The sequence below is a fragment of the Diadema antillarum genome, unplaced genomic scaffold (assembly GCF_040938485.1).
Source record: "Diadema antillarum isolate AM-2024a unplaced genomic scaffold, OU_Dant_1.0 seq00000754_RagTag, whole genome shotgun sequence".
NCBI classification, from domain to species: Eukaryota; Metazoa; Echinodermata; class Echinoidea; order Diadematoida; family Diadematidae; genus Diadema; species Diadema antillarum.
In genome coordinates, this window is record NW_027271647.1 from 413,542 (window position 1) to 431,370 (window position 17,829).

Consider the following 17,829-nt stretch of genomic DNA (forward strand, 5'->3'; position numbering starts at 1 on the left):
TCCCTTTCCCTTGGATATCATCGGTAACACATCTTGCAAGAGGATGCTTTCCCTGTACAGGATTCAAATCAGGATTTCCTGTTTGTGCTTCCCAAAGCCTTATCTGCAATACAATCACATTTCCACTTCAGGAAGTTGTCATATGTCTACTTCAATATCATGACAAAACTCGACACTGAATGCAATAGAGGTACGAAGGAAAGGACGTTGGACTCTCAGGGCGATACCTCTGCTCTGATGAGCTGGTCTGTGCCTTCCCGACGGCGGCCATCATCTTGCCTGCCCGCGTCTTGTCCACGCTGCTGCTCTGCTTCAGAAAGCGCCCCATGGCCCCCTCCTCTTGTGACAGCCCTGTATCCGGGTAACAAAGATGACATCACGATAAAATTGTTCACTTGAGTTGTTTGGTTTCATAGGACGTGGTGAGGTTCACAAATCACACTCACACATGTACACACAAACTCACATTCATACACACAGGCATAGAAGCACTTAGAGATATGTTTTATATATAGTCGTCTAGAGAAATTTGGTAATTACTGAGTTAATATGACTTTTTGAAAATATGGGGTTATCCAACGGAGATCAATGAAAGTGTGCACAAAATTTCCAACACATCTTGAAAATGCCCAGAGTAAGAGGCACTAGTATCAATATAACCAAGAGAGATAATGATGTCCATTTTGTTTTTCAAAGTTCACCTACAGGCACTACCTACAAATACACCATGCTAATTGCACTGTTTTGTTTTAAGTTATTCATAAATTTGGTTGTTCTCACTTACCACAGAGATTGTCCTGATACTTTTCGAGAATCCTCAGCATTTCCATACATGTGCTCTGAATGGACTTGAAAACCTGGAAATACATGTTGCAAATAGTGTACACTATAACAAGAAAGTCAGCATTTTAACAGCATTAGGGGGAAAAAGTATATTATCAGTTTATACATATATACTGTATTTCAATGACCTTTTCTTAACTCATTCTCTTCAGCACATTTATGCAGACATTCATCATTGAAGCTCCATACTTACATTTCAAGTGTATTTGTGCATAATTGCACAACTCAAATATGTCTATTTATCTACCTGTATGTGAGCTGTTTTACCTATGAGTCTATTGGTCATCTCTGTCTACTTTATATCTCTCACACCAAACATACAATCTTGCACTGCCTGTCCAACATTTTGGCTTATGAATCAGTTGAGGTACACCAGCAATGATTTGATCATGGTAGTGCAACAGAAATTCCAGCGAACCTGTCAACCGTTAATGCGGAATGGTTGACGCAACAACATCCAATATATCTTTGGCCTGCAGACTTACATGTTGCTACAAACTACCAACAAAGATTGCAATACACACTTGTGAGCCAGAAAACTATAAATAAACAGTGATTGTTGGGGGGCATAAAAAATGCAGATCAAGTTGAAGCAGTATTGTGGAAGAAAGGGTATCACCGCAGCCTTCTTTGGCTAACTGTTGCACAACACAAGGAGCAGAATGTTTCCTTCAATTAAATTATCAAGTCACAGTGAATGTGTTACATAATTTGTACATGTACAATTGTATGATGTTTCTCTTTTATTACTATTCTGGTGGATTTAATGAAAGTAATATAGGTGTGAGTCTGAGACGTGAAAGCTTTCCACTAACCTCCAGCTTGGCGTCCAGTTCAGCATCTCCCGCGACGACGAACTCGTCCTCCTTCCTCCCCAGTTTCTTGATCATCGTCTGCTTGGTCACCCAGTACTGCTGCTGCATTCTGGTCAAGACAAGACAAGATACTGTAAACGTGGATATTTTCCCACAACTAATTTTTCGCGCTCGGCCAGGTAAGATGAGCTTTGCAGGTTTTCAATTTTGCAGAATCAAGGCATCAACTACTGGAACATATGGCAAGCAAAAATATTCACATGCTTTCATTTTCGCGCTAGTTTCTGGTTGCGTAAAATACGTGAAAATTTCAACACCGCGAAAATTTGCACTTTTACAGTAGGTTATCACCATTTCTTTGCTGTTGTTTTTTTTTTCAAACACAGGGAAACAAAGCACGAGAGCCAACATTTTCCTGAAGACAAAGACGAACTTTGTGAGTACCCATGATGATAAAAGGTACATGTACATTGTACATGGTTTCCCACAACACAATGTTATGATGAAGTGATATCCTGAAGATGAGTAAAGAAAAAGAAAAGGATGATGTATGCAATGCCATTTTATTCAAGTAGAGTAATTTTCACACTACCAGCAAATACAGAGATAGGTAACTGGTTCTTTAACACAGCACTCCAGGATTTTTATCATGAGCCAACAAAATGAACATATTGCTGCACAATAAGTGGCTTCTTGAAATCATAATGACAAGACTAGATGATGGAAGTCCTACACTGCACTGGGTGGGAAACTTTGTAAAGCTTGTGCAGATGGATTTCTGATATAAATGTAAAACGTGTGAAAGTCTTGTGTACCAGTTGACAATATAGTACCAAAATAGGAGATGTGGTAAAAAACAGACAAACTAGGGCAATTAGGATATTGTGCACAGCCGACTAGTATGCCTCCGATTCTCACATAATCACCACATCTGCCATTCATAGACCATGTATAACCCTTCACTTTACATTTGATGAGGTTCATTGATCTTGACCAATGACCACAGCTTGAAATTCAATCCTTGCTGCACAATAGAAATATTTCTATTTTGTTTTTTATCCATTACACCAACTCACATCATTAAACTGTATGGCCAGAAAATAACATTCAGCATAGACAGTTGCTCTGTGACTTTTACCTCTGACCTTTAACCTAGCTATCATTCACTTCTGGTGATTCATCATTCATTCATTTTTCTCCTTCTAGCCACATAATATCACCACGGACATTCGAAGCTAAATTCACGATAGAGTTTGTGATGGTTCTAACTAAAGTTTAGTGAACCTAGACCTTTCAACACTATCAGATTCAGGTAACTGTGAATTCCTATTAAGGTAATGTTTAGAAAAATGTTCTGTTTTCCTTTATTCCCTTCTATTTTTGTCAGCAGAAGCCCATGACCTTTGACCTGTCACACTTATTTCATGGACAATTTTGTCTATTCATTTCTACATTTTCTACCAAACAGTTGTACCACCAGCAATTTCTAGATGAAGCTGCAGTAGCAAATGCTTATTTTTATAAATTTTAACCAACATTCAGTGGCATTCGACCTTTGACCTTTAGGGATTTTGCCTGCAGCCTATTCAGCCAATCTACACCTTATGTAGCATATCTGGGGCACGTACCAAGAAAATGAATCATACACCCTTATTACCTTCAATTGCAAAAACGAGATCTACATGTAGGACGGAAGGACAGATGAAAGGAAGGATGCATATTCAAACCAAGAAAAAACAAAAATCGCTTCTTGCACTCGTCAGGGTGAAGGTTTTACGAGGTAAAAACAAAAACAAAACAAAACAAAAGAAGTGGCCAGACAGAGTAAATGAGAGGAATAGAATACAGTGGTGCAAACCAGATGTTATCACTCTGCAGCCTACAGCATGTTAACATGCAAAATGGGCTGATGCGGAGTGCTGTAATACAATTAATTATAATGCCTTCAGATGAGATGGCATCTATGAGTACGCCCTTGCTGGAGAAATATATTGAAGAGCATATGTTTGGGGGGGGGGGATTAAGTCTATTATCTATTCATTATATACACTCGTTTGCACATGAAATGATGGGTTTAATGTGATCAATGTAACAAGAATTCCAGACTGTCACTCATTCTTGTTGCATGAGTACTTATCACAGGCTTGCGATTCAATGCAGCGCAACTGTGATTCATGATACTTTTGTACCAGGTAAATAGACAACTGACACTTAATAAAAATTTTATGGGTAAACTCAGCATTATTAAAGCAGTGAATATCATAACGGTAGCAAGTCTGATGTTCCAAGGGCATAACCACGTTTCTTGGCCTTCCAGCATTTTTAATGACATTTGTTTACCTTATAAAAATTTTGATGGATTCTTCTTTTTTTTGCATTGTCATAGGGATGCAGCTGAAGGTGTTATATTTCATTGCATGTTGCAGGTGTGCAAAATGTAATAAGATGTTAGCTTCAAAGCAATATGAAATTTTGTTCTTTTATTCTGTTTGTTTTGTTTGTTTTCTTTCCTTTTTGCTTTTTACATGTAATGTGATAAACCTGTCAGTATATTGCTTTTATCTGCTTCTCCTGAGGGTTTTCTGTCTTTCACTTTTATGGCACGCATTACTTGTACCGTATGTCCCCCCAAAAATTACAATGGTACCCGCCGCAACGATAACTTTACAAATAGTGAATCAATCCAAATGCAATTTCAGGGTATGAAACTATAACTCATTGCCCACATCTTACAGAAAACCCCATTCGATTTGCTTCAGTAGTAAAAGAGAAATTCTATGAGAAATTTTGTAGAGCATGTCAGGAATCTCTTCCCTCCAAGTTCTGTCTATTGTGTTCACACATTAATACGCAGTTCCATGAGCATCCAAGTGCTACTGTAAAAGTGGAAATTTTCGCGCATTTCACGCAATCAGAAACTAGCGCGAAAATAAAAGCATGCAAATATTTCTGCTTGCCATATGTTCCTGTGCGTGATGTCTTGATTCCGCGGAATTAAAAACACGCGAAACTCTTCTCACCCAGCCAAGCGCGAAAAATTAGTCGCGCGAAAATATCCACTTTTACAGTAACTTGGAAGAATCAGACTCATGACATGCTTCAAAACAATCCACATTTCTCTGTGACCGCTTAACCAAATTGAATGGGGTTTTCTGCAAAATAGTGCTAAGATGTTATATTTTAAGACCCTGAAGTAGCATTACAGCTTAATCATATTGGGTGTTAGCAATGCGAAAATCCGATTGTAATTTTTTTTGGGGGGGACATACTGTATACTGTAAAACATGATATATTCGCGGCACGAAATTTTCGCGAATTGGAGCCGACGGCCTTTTTCGCGGCAAGAAATTTTCGCGAATTGCCTCTTGCGTTCAATGCATATAGTGTAGATAAGAAATTTCGCGAATCTTGGCGCTCGCGAGATTCGCGAAATTAAAATGCACGCGAACATTTCTCGTTTTACAGTATTTCATTGTTAGGGGTATGAAATATGCATATATATAACATAAAAATCTTCTATTTCTATCGGTAAAGACAGGGACATAGCGTGATTAATCAGATCTGTGAATGCAGTCCATCTTTTGATAAACCGAAAGTGACAATGGGAAAGGCTGTCCAGGGCTCCACGGCTCATAACCATTTCTGTGCCGGGGACTTTGGATACGATGTAGACAGGGGCCGCGGAACATTTGTCTGTGTGTGTGTGTGTGTGTGTGTGTGTTGGGGGGTGGGGCCTGTGGGACCAGGGTTGGGTCACGGTCAATGGTACTCCATTTTCAACAAAAAAGAAAAAAATACAGATTGATGTCACTGCTTTATCATCTCACCTGTGTACCTTGTTGATTTGTGTTCTATTAAAGAATAAATAGAATTACTGAACTGAAATATATGTATGAAAGAAAATACATGCTTGCCAAACCTCTCATTTTTGCTACCCCAGACAACAACATACACAAATCAGTGGAAACCCTGTGCAATACCTGTTTTTTACTGATTTCTTGGGACCAGTCTGCTCCTGGACATATTTGTCATAGGCCGAGGAAGAGTAGCCTCCGTCCCAGGACCTGTCAATGAAAAAAAAAAAAATGTAAAGATGAGTTAATACACTTGTAAATCAATAAGCAACTACACACACACATGACACTGGGTTATACACAAATCAGTTGTGGGTATTATCACTATCATCCTTATCATCATTCCTAGTAATATAGCATAGCATCACTGGGGCAACAAGACCTCATATAGATCTACAAAATGTCAAACGTTCAGGAGAGCAAAAAAAAAACAAAACATGGCAGCCACAGCACTGTAACCAATGGGATAGACATTCCTTTGACATGCTGTGGTGGCCTCAATTTTTGAGGTAAGACAGCTAGGATTTGGACAGGACATCATTTAACTGAGACCCTGTTTACAGTGCAGGGCTGGGCCAAGCCCGGGCCAAGCCGCAGCCGAACCCGGCCTCAATTGTGATACTCGGCACCGCAATTTTGTTCGTCTACAGTGGAGGGCGTTTACAGTGATATGAAGGCCGGGCTCGGCCACAGCCGAGCCCGGCCTTTTCACTCCCTGTAAAAGGGGTCTGAGTATCTGACCATTAGAATCCAAAAGTCATTTTCACCAAACCAAACCTCTATGGGTGGTCAGTGATGCATGCGAACAGGTTGGACAACACCAAGACAGAGGATATGGGGAGCACGCCATTCCATTGGTCGATCAGAACATGTAAATATGACTATTCAATTGGGTTCATGTGTCATGAATAATGATGTGTGAAGCATATCTCAAAAGGCCCTCGCAATGTCATGCTCGATTAGGCTCGCTTCGCTTGCCCATTAAAGCCATCATACAGCGAGAGGGCCTTGTCAAAAGGCTATACTCTGCTCAAATTACCACACCAACAGTAACACCTTCTCATGTACAGTGCACTGGATTCTCACTTTCAAAGAAAACAAACACACGCATACCGTACATTGCACACATGCACACACAAACATACACACTGAGAGAAGCTTTGAGTTTGAATTCAATTAACATGAGGGAGAAATGCTGGTATAAAAATGTGCATTAGAGCATCAAGAAAGTAAGGCTTGATTTACAATTTGAAATGCTAGTACAAGGAAGTAGCAGAGGGCTGGTAACCTCTTCAGATTATTAATAAAATACTAATGAGCAGAAAAAAAGGGGAAAAAACATGTTAAGGCAAAAAACACTCTTCGGCTGAAAAATAGCATGACAAATCAATTACAAATAAACATGTTTCTCATACTTCTGAAGCATTTTCTTATATTTCAATGAAGAAAAAGCATATTAAATGCGCGAAAAAAAAAATATTCAAGTTTGCAGCTCTGATCGATTGTATCTTAACAAGAAATCACTGAACTTTATCATCTGATAATCACTTACTGAATACATTGGACAGTGAAAACAAATAGACCAGAAATACACACACAACACACACACACACACACATACATAGGGCCTACATGCAATAGTCATTAATTTGCACAATTCAGATGCTAATTCAAGTTACCTAAACCTATTGACTATATGTACAAGTGTATGTACAGAAATATAAAAAAAAAACAACAACATAGAACTTTGGAATACCCTGCAAAATCAAATTAATCATAAAGAATATTCTTTCCGTCAAGAAACCTTTTATGGGCAATTCCACGGTAACTAGGACACAGGTGCCAAAAATTCAAAATGATATTTGTTTCAAACACCATACATTTTCAGACAGTACTTGAGTTGAAGTTTTAAGAATCATTATGTTTTTCAATAAAAGCGGCCATTTTGATTTTCAAAATGGCTGCCAAAATATGCCTATAACTCAATGGTGAAAAGAGTGTATTGTCGCATAACTTACTCTCTGTATATCCACTTTATTAGTACTCTAAACAACAATCTTTCATATGTATGCAGTTACCATAGAAGTCTTTTACCACACGATAGAAAAAAAAGCTGGTAGCTTTAAAGAATTTGATAAAAACTGTTAATTACTTTGATAATGATGGATGTAACGTCAGTTACCAAAAACAAGGAATTTTTAAGTTTATTCATCAAAGGAAGTGAGCTGTATGATGTAACTTGGGATTTCTAATGTATGCCCATATGCCTCTATTTTAATACCAGACATAAGGATACTTGGCATACTGGAGAGTCAAAATGAACACTACAAAATGTGTAACGTCAGTTACCGAAACGTCATACACGAGTATGTAACGTCAGTTACCATGACAGTAATTATAACTGAGGCAAATTTTTTGACTTTTGGCCATTTCAATACATCTGGGAAGTCAACTTACAACAAAGAGCAGCAATCCCTTTCATAGGAAATGATGTCATTACCATGGTATGTTCATGGATATTTTTTTTTAATTTTATTTTATTTCTAAATTCATTTATTTATTCATTCATTTACCATGATTATCTTTTTTTTTTGGGGGGGGGGGGGGCTTGAGCTTTCGATTTTTGATTCAGCACAAGTTTAAGGTTAAATCATCTGGAAGTTTAGTTTGCCACATGCAGTATATGCACTCAAATTAGTACATTCCCAGTCCTACGGGATGATAAAGCTACCAAAGTTTGTAGGCCTAATCAGTGACATGATTGCATGTTAACCACATTTTCTATTAAAAAAAAAAAAAAAAAAAAACTTCTGCACAGCTGTATACCAACAGTTTAACAATCTTCACCAATGTCTGCTTCTGCTGGCATTTTTCTTTTTTTTTTCAGGAAGCTTAGTCCAGTTTCTACCTCAAGGCAAATGCACAAACAGATATTTCTTCTCTTGCACTTAGATGTGTGGTGTAGTTAACATGGCTCATCTTGTATTATGGTACGTAAGGCATGTACTCATTATTGTTTGAAACTTAACACTGATGTTGCTCAAAGTGAGAGAGGATTCTATAGGGTTTTAAAAAAAAATTGTTCATACAGTGTGTATTTGTTGATTACTTTATTCTATTCATGCAGGGACATTTTGTAATACAACACATGATAATTATGAACAGGAAGACTTTTTTATATTGATTTTAGTATTCTTTCGTTGCAAAGTCCGATTTCTTGGTATCTCGAATGTATTTGCAAGCCGTGATATATCAGTGAAAAGGAAAAGAAAAACAGTTAAATTAATTCAAGCTAGGAATAAAACAATAATGCTCTTTTGACCAAAAAAGCATTTATTTTTCTTCTTCACAGAGAAATATTAAAAGTGCGACACTTTTCATTTAAATCAATTGATGATGGAGATCATCAGGAGTAAAATAAAGACAAGGAGAAATATATCACAATAGATTTCATACATATTTATGCATATTTATGAGTTGATACATGTTTTTTCCCCATGACCTGGAAGATATTTTGATATTTTTTTCAAGCACAAAAGTATCCATGTTTTGTGTAGTACTACAAGGTATTATGGGTGGAGCACTCTATGTAGATAAAAACTTTCCTGTTCATTAAAAAACAAACAAACAAACAAACAAAAAAAGCCCTTAGTCATGTCAATATATTTATACTTGGAACTGCTTAATCTATTAATGGCTCTGTGTAATCATAAATGTTGAATAAAAATTAAATCTTCAGACAAATGTCAAGAAATATCCTCTTGTGCATTTACATTATTTTTGCCCAACTGTGCTATGGCATGGGGGGGGGGGGGGTGCCCCCTAAGGGCCCACCCAATATTATTTGTGTCTTCAGATTTTGATTTAATTTGTTGCTGTAGTTGCCTGGGATTGTCACTGGTACATTGCAGCAGTATAATAACCTGTTAAAGAAATTAGTTCTCTGTAAACCCCACGGCAAAGTATGTGTAACGTCAGTTACGTAACGTCAGTTACTGACATGTTTACCTTTAAGTTTTAATAGAACACAAAGAAAATGGACTACTGTTTCATTTCATTGTGTATTTATGACTGATGAACCAAGGTATGACTCCATATCAACCAAATCATTCTGAATAGTCAGAATTATGAAATATCACATAGCTATTCCCAATCATGATTTTGCATGTGTAAACCCTATGGCAAATGTAAGCGTAACGTCAGTTACGTAACGTCAGTTACCGTCATGCCTTTACTGAAATTGGCATGGTGGTAAAAGGAGACAACTAAAGTGCACATTATTTTGCACACCTGTTCCTAAGAACCTAGGTGTATTGCCATATTAAACACGTAAAGGCTAAAAGTCAGGGACATGAGATATTTCCATTTACATCTACACCATAATTTCCCATGTCCTTTTTCCGTAACGTCAGTTACCGACACATTTTCACTTGCTATGTGATAAGAAATGCAGTTTGAGAGAAAATCTTTCCACCTATTTCTTCATTCTCATGAACTTATTCATCAATGGTAATTGCAAGCCCAAGGTGCTTTCATTCACAAAACTACAAGGTAAACAATTTCAAGAAAATCCTTACGTGTAACGTCAGTTACCGTGGAATTGCCCATATGACAAAACTTGCTTGCTAAACCTCTGTAGAGTTTGCATGTAATTATTGATTATGCAATACAGTATATAAATTTGTACCAACGATACACTTTTAATTGCGTCATTTCTAATAACAAGAATCAACTATTATAAAGTAAACAGAGGCAAACAAATGCTCAACTTGCAGCAAACTCTGTAGGCCTACAGTGAAAATTACACAGATATAAAGCATGAAGGACTCAATTTGACACCATTCTTTGTTTTCGAAGGATGAAATTACTACAGCTTACTTATGTATCAATGTCCATGAAAGGTGGGAGATAATGGTGCAATGTGATGTTTTGGAATTATCAAACAAATACAGACAAGACACCACATGAAGGTTTGTTGACTGCTTGGAATAGTTTCAGTTTCTACTTTCAGTTTCAATCACAACATCAGCTATCTTGAATGTCATACTATGACCAACAATAAACACTCTATGATAAATCAAATGTGAATGATACTGAGCCTCAAGAGTTCATACACCCAATCACACACTAGCAAAACAGAGCACTTGACAATAGGCAAACAAGGGGTGGGTAGAAGCTTGAGGTTTGGTGATGGTACCATCAAGTGACTGAACTGCTCCTCCCATTTAGGATCAACCATGTGGCAGAGTCAGTGACAATGAACTTACCGTATACAAGCTACAAACCCTCTATACCAGTGTGTTTGTGTGCGCAAATAATAATCATCAATAGGCTGTTTGCCTTTGACCTCACGCACTTCTCAAAGACCACAGTTTGTGGATCGTGTGGGTAGTGTTAAATGTACAGATGTAGATGGTAACTCTATCAATTAAAAAGGAGACATTTTTGTACTGGTGGCTCATTTGGGTTACTAAAATCTTTAAATCTTAAATTTTGGTGGCCCAAAAAGGAAATGTAGTGGCCTGAAATAAACAAGACATACACACTGTATGATAATCCATTTTAAATCTTAAGTGCCCAATCTACCCACCACAAGATAGCTTTTGGGGAAAATTGGCGGCCCGACATCAATTTCTAGTGGCCCCGGGCCACCAGGCCACTGGGCCACTGGGCCATCCGACAGCCAGGTAACCACTAATGTCGAGCCCTGGCAAGTAAGATGAAAAAATACTGCATGAAATTTTTCAGCTCAGACTATGGGGCTGTGCATAATTTACCAGCAATTCAGACACAGGAGAAGTCTTCGAATGCTCATTCATCACACTTTACAGTTCGTTATTTTTTTACAGTTTAAAGACTTTACCCAACTGTTTCCAAAATCTTCCAGTGATCATATGGCTGCAACAGAGCCAATCTTATGTGGTATAAAATTAAGAGGTAAAGTACCACAGCTTGATTGTTGAGGTATTTACAACCCTGAGGGTCAAACTTCATCCTAGAGCCGAGATAACAATCTGGAAATGAAGCTGCCCTTTTGTGATTTCAATGAATATTCCCAAAAGTTCTCATGAAAACTTCCTTACCTGTGACACACCAAGGAGTTCTGCTCTGTAGTAACTCCTTGGACATACCAAACACTTGTACGCTGGCTCAAAAGGTATACATGTAATATATCATACCACATCTGGACATCATGAGGTGTTTAACATTTCACAAGGAGTTAATGTCGACTACGACACTGCAACAACTATTCCAACAACATTATGTATCCAAGCCTGAGGGGGCTGATTGCAATCTACAGTGTACACTATGGCTGCAGAAATCTGATGATATTTATTGCAAACACAGCAAGTCTGTATGTTTGCAAATGCAATCTGTGAGTCTTTTTATTTTGTCAGTAAATGAAAAGAGTTTGGCAGCAAAAATAGCACAAAACTAAAAATAATAATAATAATAATAAAATAAAATATGCACAATAAACACACACACACACACACACACAAAAAAAAAACTGCTAATGTACATGTAGCTTGACATGAATAATGCTTAATAACCAGTAGCCTTTCATACGTGAAAATGAAGAAAACACTCAACTGTTATGCTATTAAAAGGCAATCACTGGCATAGTGGTTGACCTACATAATGGTATTCTACAAACAGAACAATGCAACTGCAAAAAAAAAATAAAAAATAAAAAAATGACTTAGTGTTTGTTTGGTATCTAAATGTATACACAGACAATGAATAGGATAACTGCATGTTACACCAAAGGAGTGATACCGGTATGTCAAACTGAGTAATAAAGTTCAGCATTGGATTGTGACTGAAAATATCAATACTGTGGTATGTTTTCATATTTTTTAATACTTTCATTACAAAATGAAATATATGATTTCCAAACTTCCACCTGCTATAAAAGGAGCAGTAAGGATATTAACAGGAGGATATTAACAGGTACTCCAATTTTTTTCACTTTGTCTGGCAGAACATGTAATAATCAAGTTACAGTAGCACTCCATCTGCTCCACTGCTGGGTTGTTCAAAACAGACACTGAAGGTTTTAGAAATGCAAGTGCATCTGGACCAAAGGTGACTATAGTTTCTGAAAGAATACTGTACTGCAGGTACATTTCTCGTACATTCCTCACAAATCATTGCATGATTACATCTGACACAAGTTTGTTCTTGCTATTAAAGGTAAAAACACACAAACAAACAAACAAACAGCCAAAATAATCTCAATTTGCCTACAGAATACCAACTGCATTTGACACTAAAGTGAAGGATATCATATCATATGGGTTGGGGGTGGGGGAGGAGGGCATTTAAAACTCATAATATATCATACTTCCCAAGAAACAAATTGCTGGGATAGGTAGTTAAGAAACTTGCAAAACAATGTATGCACATGTTATGAAGTATTCCCTCACTTTCCATATTAAAATTACTTGCTTTTCCATGAGACTTAAAACAAAATTTGAATACTGGATTGGCTGTACAATAACTAAAACTGTTCACTAAACTGTAAAGCTGTACATGATCACACTCAGGCCAGTCAGAAAAAAAAAATAATAGTAATATCCTCTCTGAATTCCACATTCCCGAGCCACATATTATGAAAAACCATGGGTACTATCAATAAAGGGAAGGGGGGGGGGGGGGGGGGGGGGGTAAGGGAGGAGGAATGGTCTGAACAGTCTAGCTACATGTATCATTTGATGAAGAGGTCAACCACAAACACTTATTAAGGGATGAACAATTACATACCCACTACATGTACATTGTAGTTAGCTCACATAGAGAACTTATTCAATTCTTTATGTTCACTACACTTGCACTTGAACAAACAATTGAAGTAATTTCCAGAAACTACTTTTTTTTTCACTTTCAACATGTATGTCTGGATGAGCAGGTGTGTAGGATGGGTGTGTGATCATTGATCAAGCACAATTAGTTTACAAAACCCAATGCAGCTGATTAAACATCACAGCAAACAGTGTGGCATAAACCTTAAATAATACAGTGTAACATGTATCATCCTTTTATGAGATGGAACCCCCCTCAAAAAAAAAAAAAAAAAATCAATAAATAAATAAATGAATAAATAAATAAATAAATAAATAAATGAATAAATAAATAAATAAATAAATAAATAAATAAATAAATAAATAAATGATAATAATAATAATAATAATTTGACAATACTTGTGTTCTAAATTACTTGTGTAAAGCACTAAAGCCATTTAGTCATTTGCAAAGGTTTAAGTATATGATAGATAATTTTTCAGAAAATTAGAAAAAAGCATAAGTATTTGCCTTTGGAAATCATTTCCATGCCTTTGCCAAGTTCTCTTTGTACCAAAATATCCTTGAATACTCTTTAAAAAGGGTAGAAAAAAGCTGTAAAAAACCCAAACAAATGAAATCTCTAAGTATGTGGTGAAATTTTGAGGATATCTTGCATTCTACATACCCTTGATAACATGGTCATATCAACCTGGTCATATCAATCTGCCCCCCCCCCCAAAAAAAAAAAAACAGTTTTAGAAAATTTCATTTCAGAATTCATTGAACAGATTAATAACCTTTTCCTACAATGAACAGCCAAGAATTCTACACCATGAAGAATGCAGTACACATCATGCACACACAACCACACATTAAAACAATCTGTGCACTTGAAAATCAACCAAACTGTGAATGACAAAAAAAAAATCAAAAATCAAACACACAAAACGCTAATGGCTGTGATGAGCTACACAGCAAAACAAAAACAAGTGGTCTCAATATTTTTCGTGCATGGTGCGGTCAAGTGAAAGGAGATACTGACCGTTCCACCAGGGGTCCATCTTCCGGGCTCTCAGGGCTATAGAATATCATGACCATATTTGACAGGATTGGTTTACAATTTACATAGCATAGTTCAGTAGCTTAGGTAAAACATGGAATGAGATAACCTGTAAACATTTAATGATTACGCTGCTTAATCTCTAGCACCATCTTTAGAAATGTTAACATAATGATTTAAATGTCATTCTATATCATTTTCAAAAATGCTGTAAGCTTTAGAATTATGTTCTTCTGTACACCTACATGTACATGTAATCAAATAATTCTACATAGAACTGTACTTTGAGCACTGTTTAGTTTTGTCTTTGAAGAGAAACTTCATATCAATGTACGGCTGTATTCCACTTGCTGTCAATTTTTAATAGCTCACATCATTTGTCACTTACTATATTCATATTGTCAAACACAAGCTATTTAGGAAGGCCAGGATATCTGACAGGTTGACCCTAAAGATAACCAAATTTCTGAGAGAGTATGAAGTAAAATGTAGAGATGTTATCTTTTAAAAAGATTTGTAGCTGAAATATTTCTGTCACTACAAATATTGCTGACTATCACCAAGTAAGAGAAACACTTTTAACAAAATTTCTGCTGTTAATAGGTCAGTTTTTGACATTTTAACAGGTCATGTCAGGCAAGAATAGATGCTATTATATGTCTTCAACACACAAGCAATGAATACAATGTGTGCATACAGCATGTAACTTCCTTTCTAAAGTCAAGTCTGCAAAAACATAAAATGGTATTGTGATGTATCTACTGCAAAAGGCTGCTCTGTCAAGTGTTTGCATACATTTTGTAGTTTGGAAAAGTTTCTTTTTTTTCAAGTCACTTTAGAATATTGTACAGCTATATAATTGTTCTAAAATTTGAAAGTTGATCAATACACATTTACAAAATTTACAACATAAAGAAGTATCGTCTCTATGATATATTGATAAATGAACTGTACTGAATCTTCAAGGCAAGAAATTGCTTTCTGTGGAGAGCGTTTAGAACTTGAAAAAAAAAAATAATGTTTTCTCACTCAGTCACCTACTTTAATATCATTCTGTGTATAGGTTTGTTGTGAATTGAACTACAGCTGTAGATGCACAAAATTGTCTTTGCAGTCCCAACTCACCAAGTTCTATACTCATGAAATAGAAGGTATACAATTGTTCATTACCACAGAGGTGATCGTTGTGCTGTGTTCAGAACATGCATAGCAGGCTTCCAATGTATGAGTGAATTCACATACTGTACCAGTGTTACAATCATGACCAGTGATATTTCTGAGTCAAAAGTTGGATACTTACCTCTGACTGTGCATCTTGCCTGAATGAATTGCCGCTTACTGAGAGAAACTGCAAGTGATAATCAAGCTCCCCACTCTCAACCTCCGCAGAAAGTGTGCTGGCTAGTCGTTCAAAGGCTGCATGTGGTAATACAAGACAAAATATGAACTATTAAAGAAACCTGATATTGATGATGACTTTAAATATAAACAAATAGGTACTCAACTGGCAATTATTCTGCTATATAATGATACATTCCTATAGCATTGTCTACAACCATTAACGTTTAGGAGGAAGTTACATCAAACATGGATTCTATGAATGCAGAAAACATCAATGGTCACAAACTCAGCTCAATAGCCGCAGTCACGCTGGCAAAAAGTTGCAATGTTTAAGATTGCGAAGACTTCATGAAGTTTGCTTACGAGTCCATTCACACTTGCAGCCAAACTTCTCGATCTTCAAGTTTTCGAAGTTTTGGTCACGAGTGCTCATTGCACAAGAAGAAAGAGCACACCGTCTGACAGCTGGTGATTGTGATGTAACAATGCACACACGTACATCACAACTGCGTGCTTCGGTAGCACTGGGCTCAAACAGATCACATGGTGGACTGGTCACATGACAAACTTCATGAAGTTTTGATTGCTGGCGTTTACAGTGCCCAAAGATCGAGAAGATTGGTGGGGGTCCAGGAAATATTTAAAAAAAAAAAAAAAAAAAAAAAAACTAGTTTGACAAGAAAAATTTTGTGGGAAGTTTTGCGAGAAGTTGGAATCAAACTTGAAATCCAGAGCTACCAAGTCTCACGCATTCTGCGTGAGACTCAAGCATTTAGGGTCTGTCTCATGATCTCACGCATGGCACCCATTTTTCTCACGCATCTGGTGAAGTCTGCAATTTGGGCCAAAAATAAGGAGCATAGCTCAAAGGATTAAAGTGATAGTTGCAATTGAAGGTATATTTCCCTTTTGCCTTTCAAAATTAGTAAAAAATAGTCACTTAAGTATGCACCAGATAGCATCATTAAGAGCTAATAATTAAAAAAGGCTCCCTACCATGGGAGGGGGACACCCTCCTCTTTCGCGTGCGCATGCGCGTGAGCCCCGAGACAACGAGTCATAAAAATCTCACTCATAAAAGTTTTTTGAACTTGGCATCTCTGGAAATCACCCATCTAATATCAATTGTGTTCTTGCTTTACTTACTTGTAATACTACCAACCTGGCACACAACATTAATAGTTTTAGTCCCTTTCCGTCATTCATTCCTTCTTCACTCTCTCTTCACAATTAATCTCATCCAATGCAATGGTACAACTCGTAACGTTACAAGCTGTAGCCTTAACAGCTAGGCCTTGACACTAATTCAAGCAATTGATCTTACAAGTTACTGATACTACCCCACACTACCTCCCCCCTGGCGCCGACAGCATTCCCCACTAGCTATATTTATTACATTAGATTCAACAGTGGGTTCACTCTAAAATAGTCAAAAGTAGTGGTCTCTAACGTTACACCTGTATGTAGTAGCTACAGCCTACGTTACAAGCTACTGTAGTGTCTACAACTGTACTAGTTCTAGGACCCTACACAATATGCATTATATGGACTCACCTCCCTGATCTGGTCCTTGGCTTTGGCATTTGCATTAGAAAAACAAATCATATGCACTCATCATAAACGCAGCAGTGCACCAAGATCTACCTACAGTACACTACAGGCGTACAGCTTCATCAGGATCCGTGGTTGTTGTACCGGTACGTACGTACGCATCTTTCAAGGACATTCAAGGGACTTTAAGACAACTAACATACTGGAAAATAGGTTCCGTCATACCTTACCATAAATATAAATCACAGCATCCTTTCAGAAGATGAAATTGTTCTTCAGGTGCGTCAGAAATTGCCAGCATATTACAGTAATTTGTCGCACATTCGATGATGTGGAGGCTATTTTGGCGATGACTTGACAAGCGCCATCTACGACCAAATAAGGAAATAATAACACGGGACAGGTGGATCGTCAGCGTTCAGTGACGAAAATACGAAAGAGGACTCGAGTGTGTGTTTTCCAAAGAGTATAGAAGCTTGCGTGCGCTTCTGTACTCTAATATAAAAATAGATAGGAGATATATTTTATGAATATATACTTATATACGTAAAATTTTCCATTCTCATGTCTTTAAGCA

At 37.1% G+C, this 17,829-nt stretch overlaps 1 protein-coding gene across 1 annotated transcript in view; it reads right to left on the bottom strand.

The window, feature by feature from the left end:
* The window catches only part of LOC139738561 (islet cell autoantigen 1-like), a 30,049-nt gene extending 12,446 nt beyond the window's left edge, over positions 1-17,603 (bottom strand). Inside the window, exons 1-7 of the mRNA XM_071649183.1 lie at positions 17,483-17,603; positions 15,661-15,776; positions 14,343-14,378; positions 5,639-5,722; positions 1,659-1,767; positions 785-857; positions 228-351 (exon numbers count right to left, since the gene is read on the bottom strand). Of these exons, the coding sequence (XP_071505284.1) occupies positions 228-351; positions 785-857; positions 1,659-1,767; positions 5,639-5,722; positions 14,343-14,378; positions 15,661-15,674 (440 nt within the window). The 5' untranslated portion in view covers positions 15,675-15,776; positions 17,483-17,603. The remainder of the gene's footprint in view (positions 1-227; positions 352-784; positions 858-1,658; positions 1,768-5,638; positions 5,723-14,342; positions 14,379-15,660; positions 15,777-17,482) is intronic.
* Between the last annotated feature and the right edge of the window lie 226 nt (positions 17,604-17,829).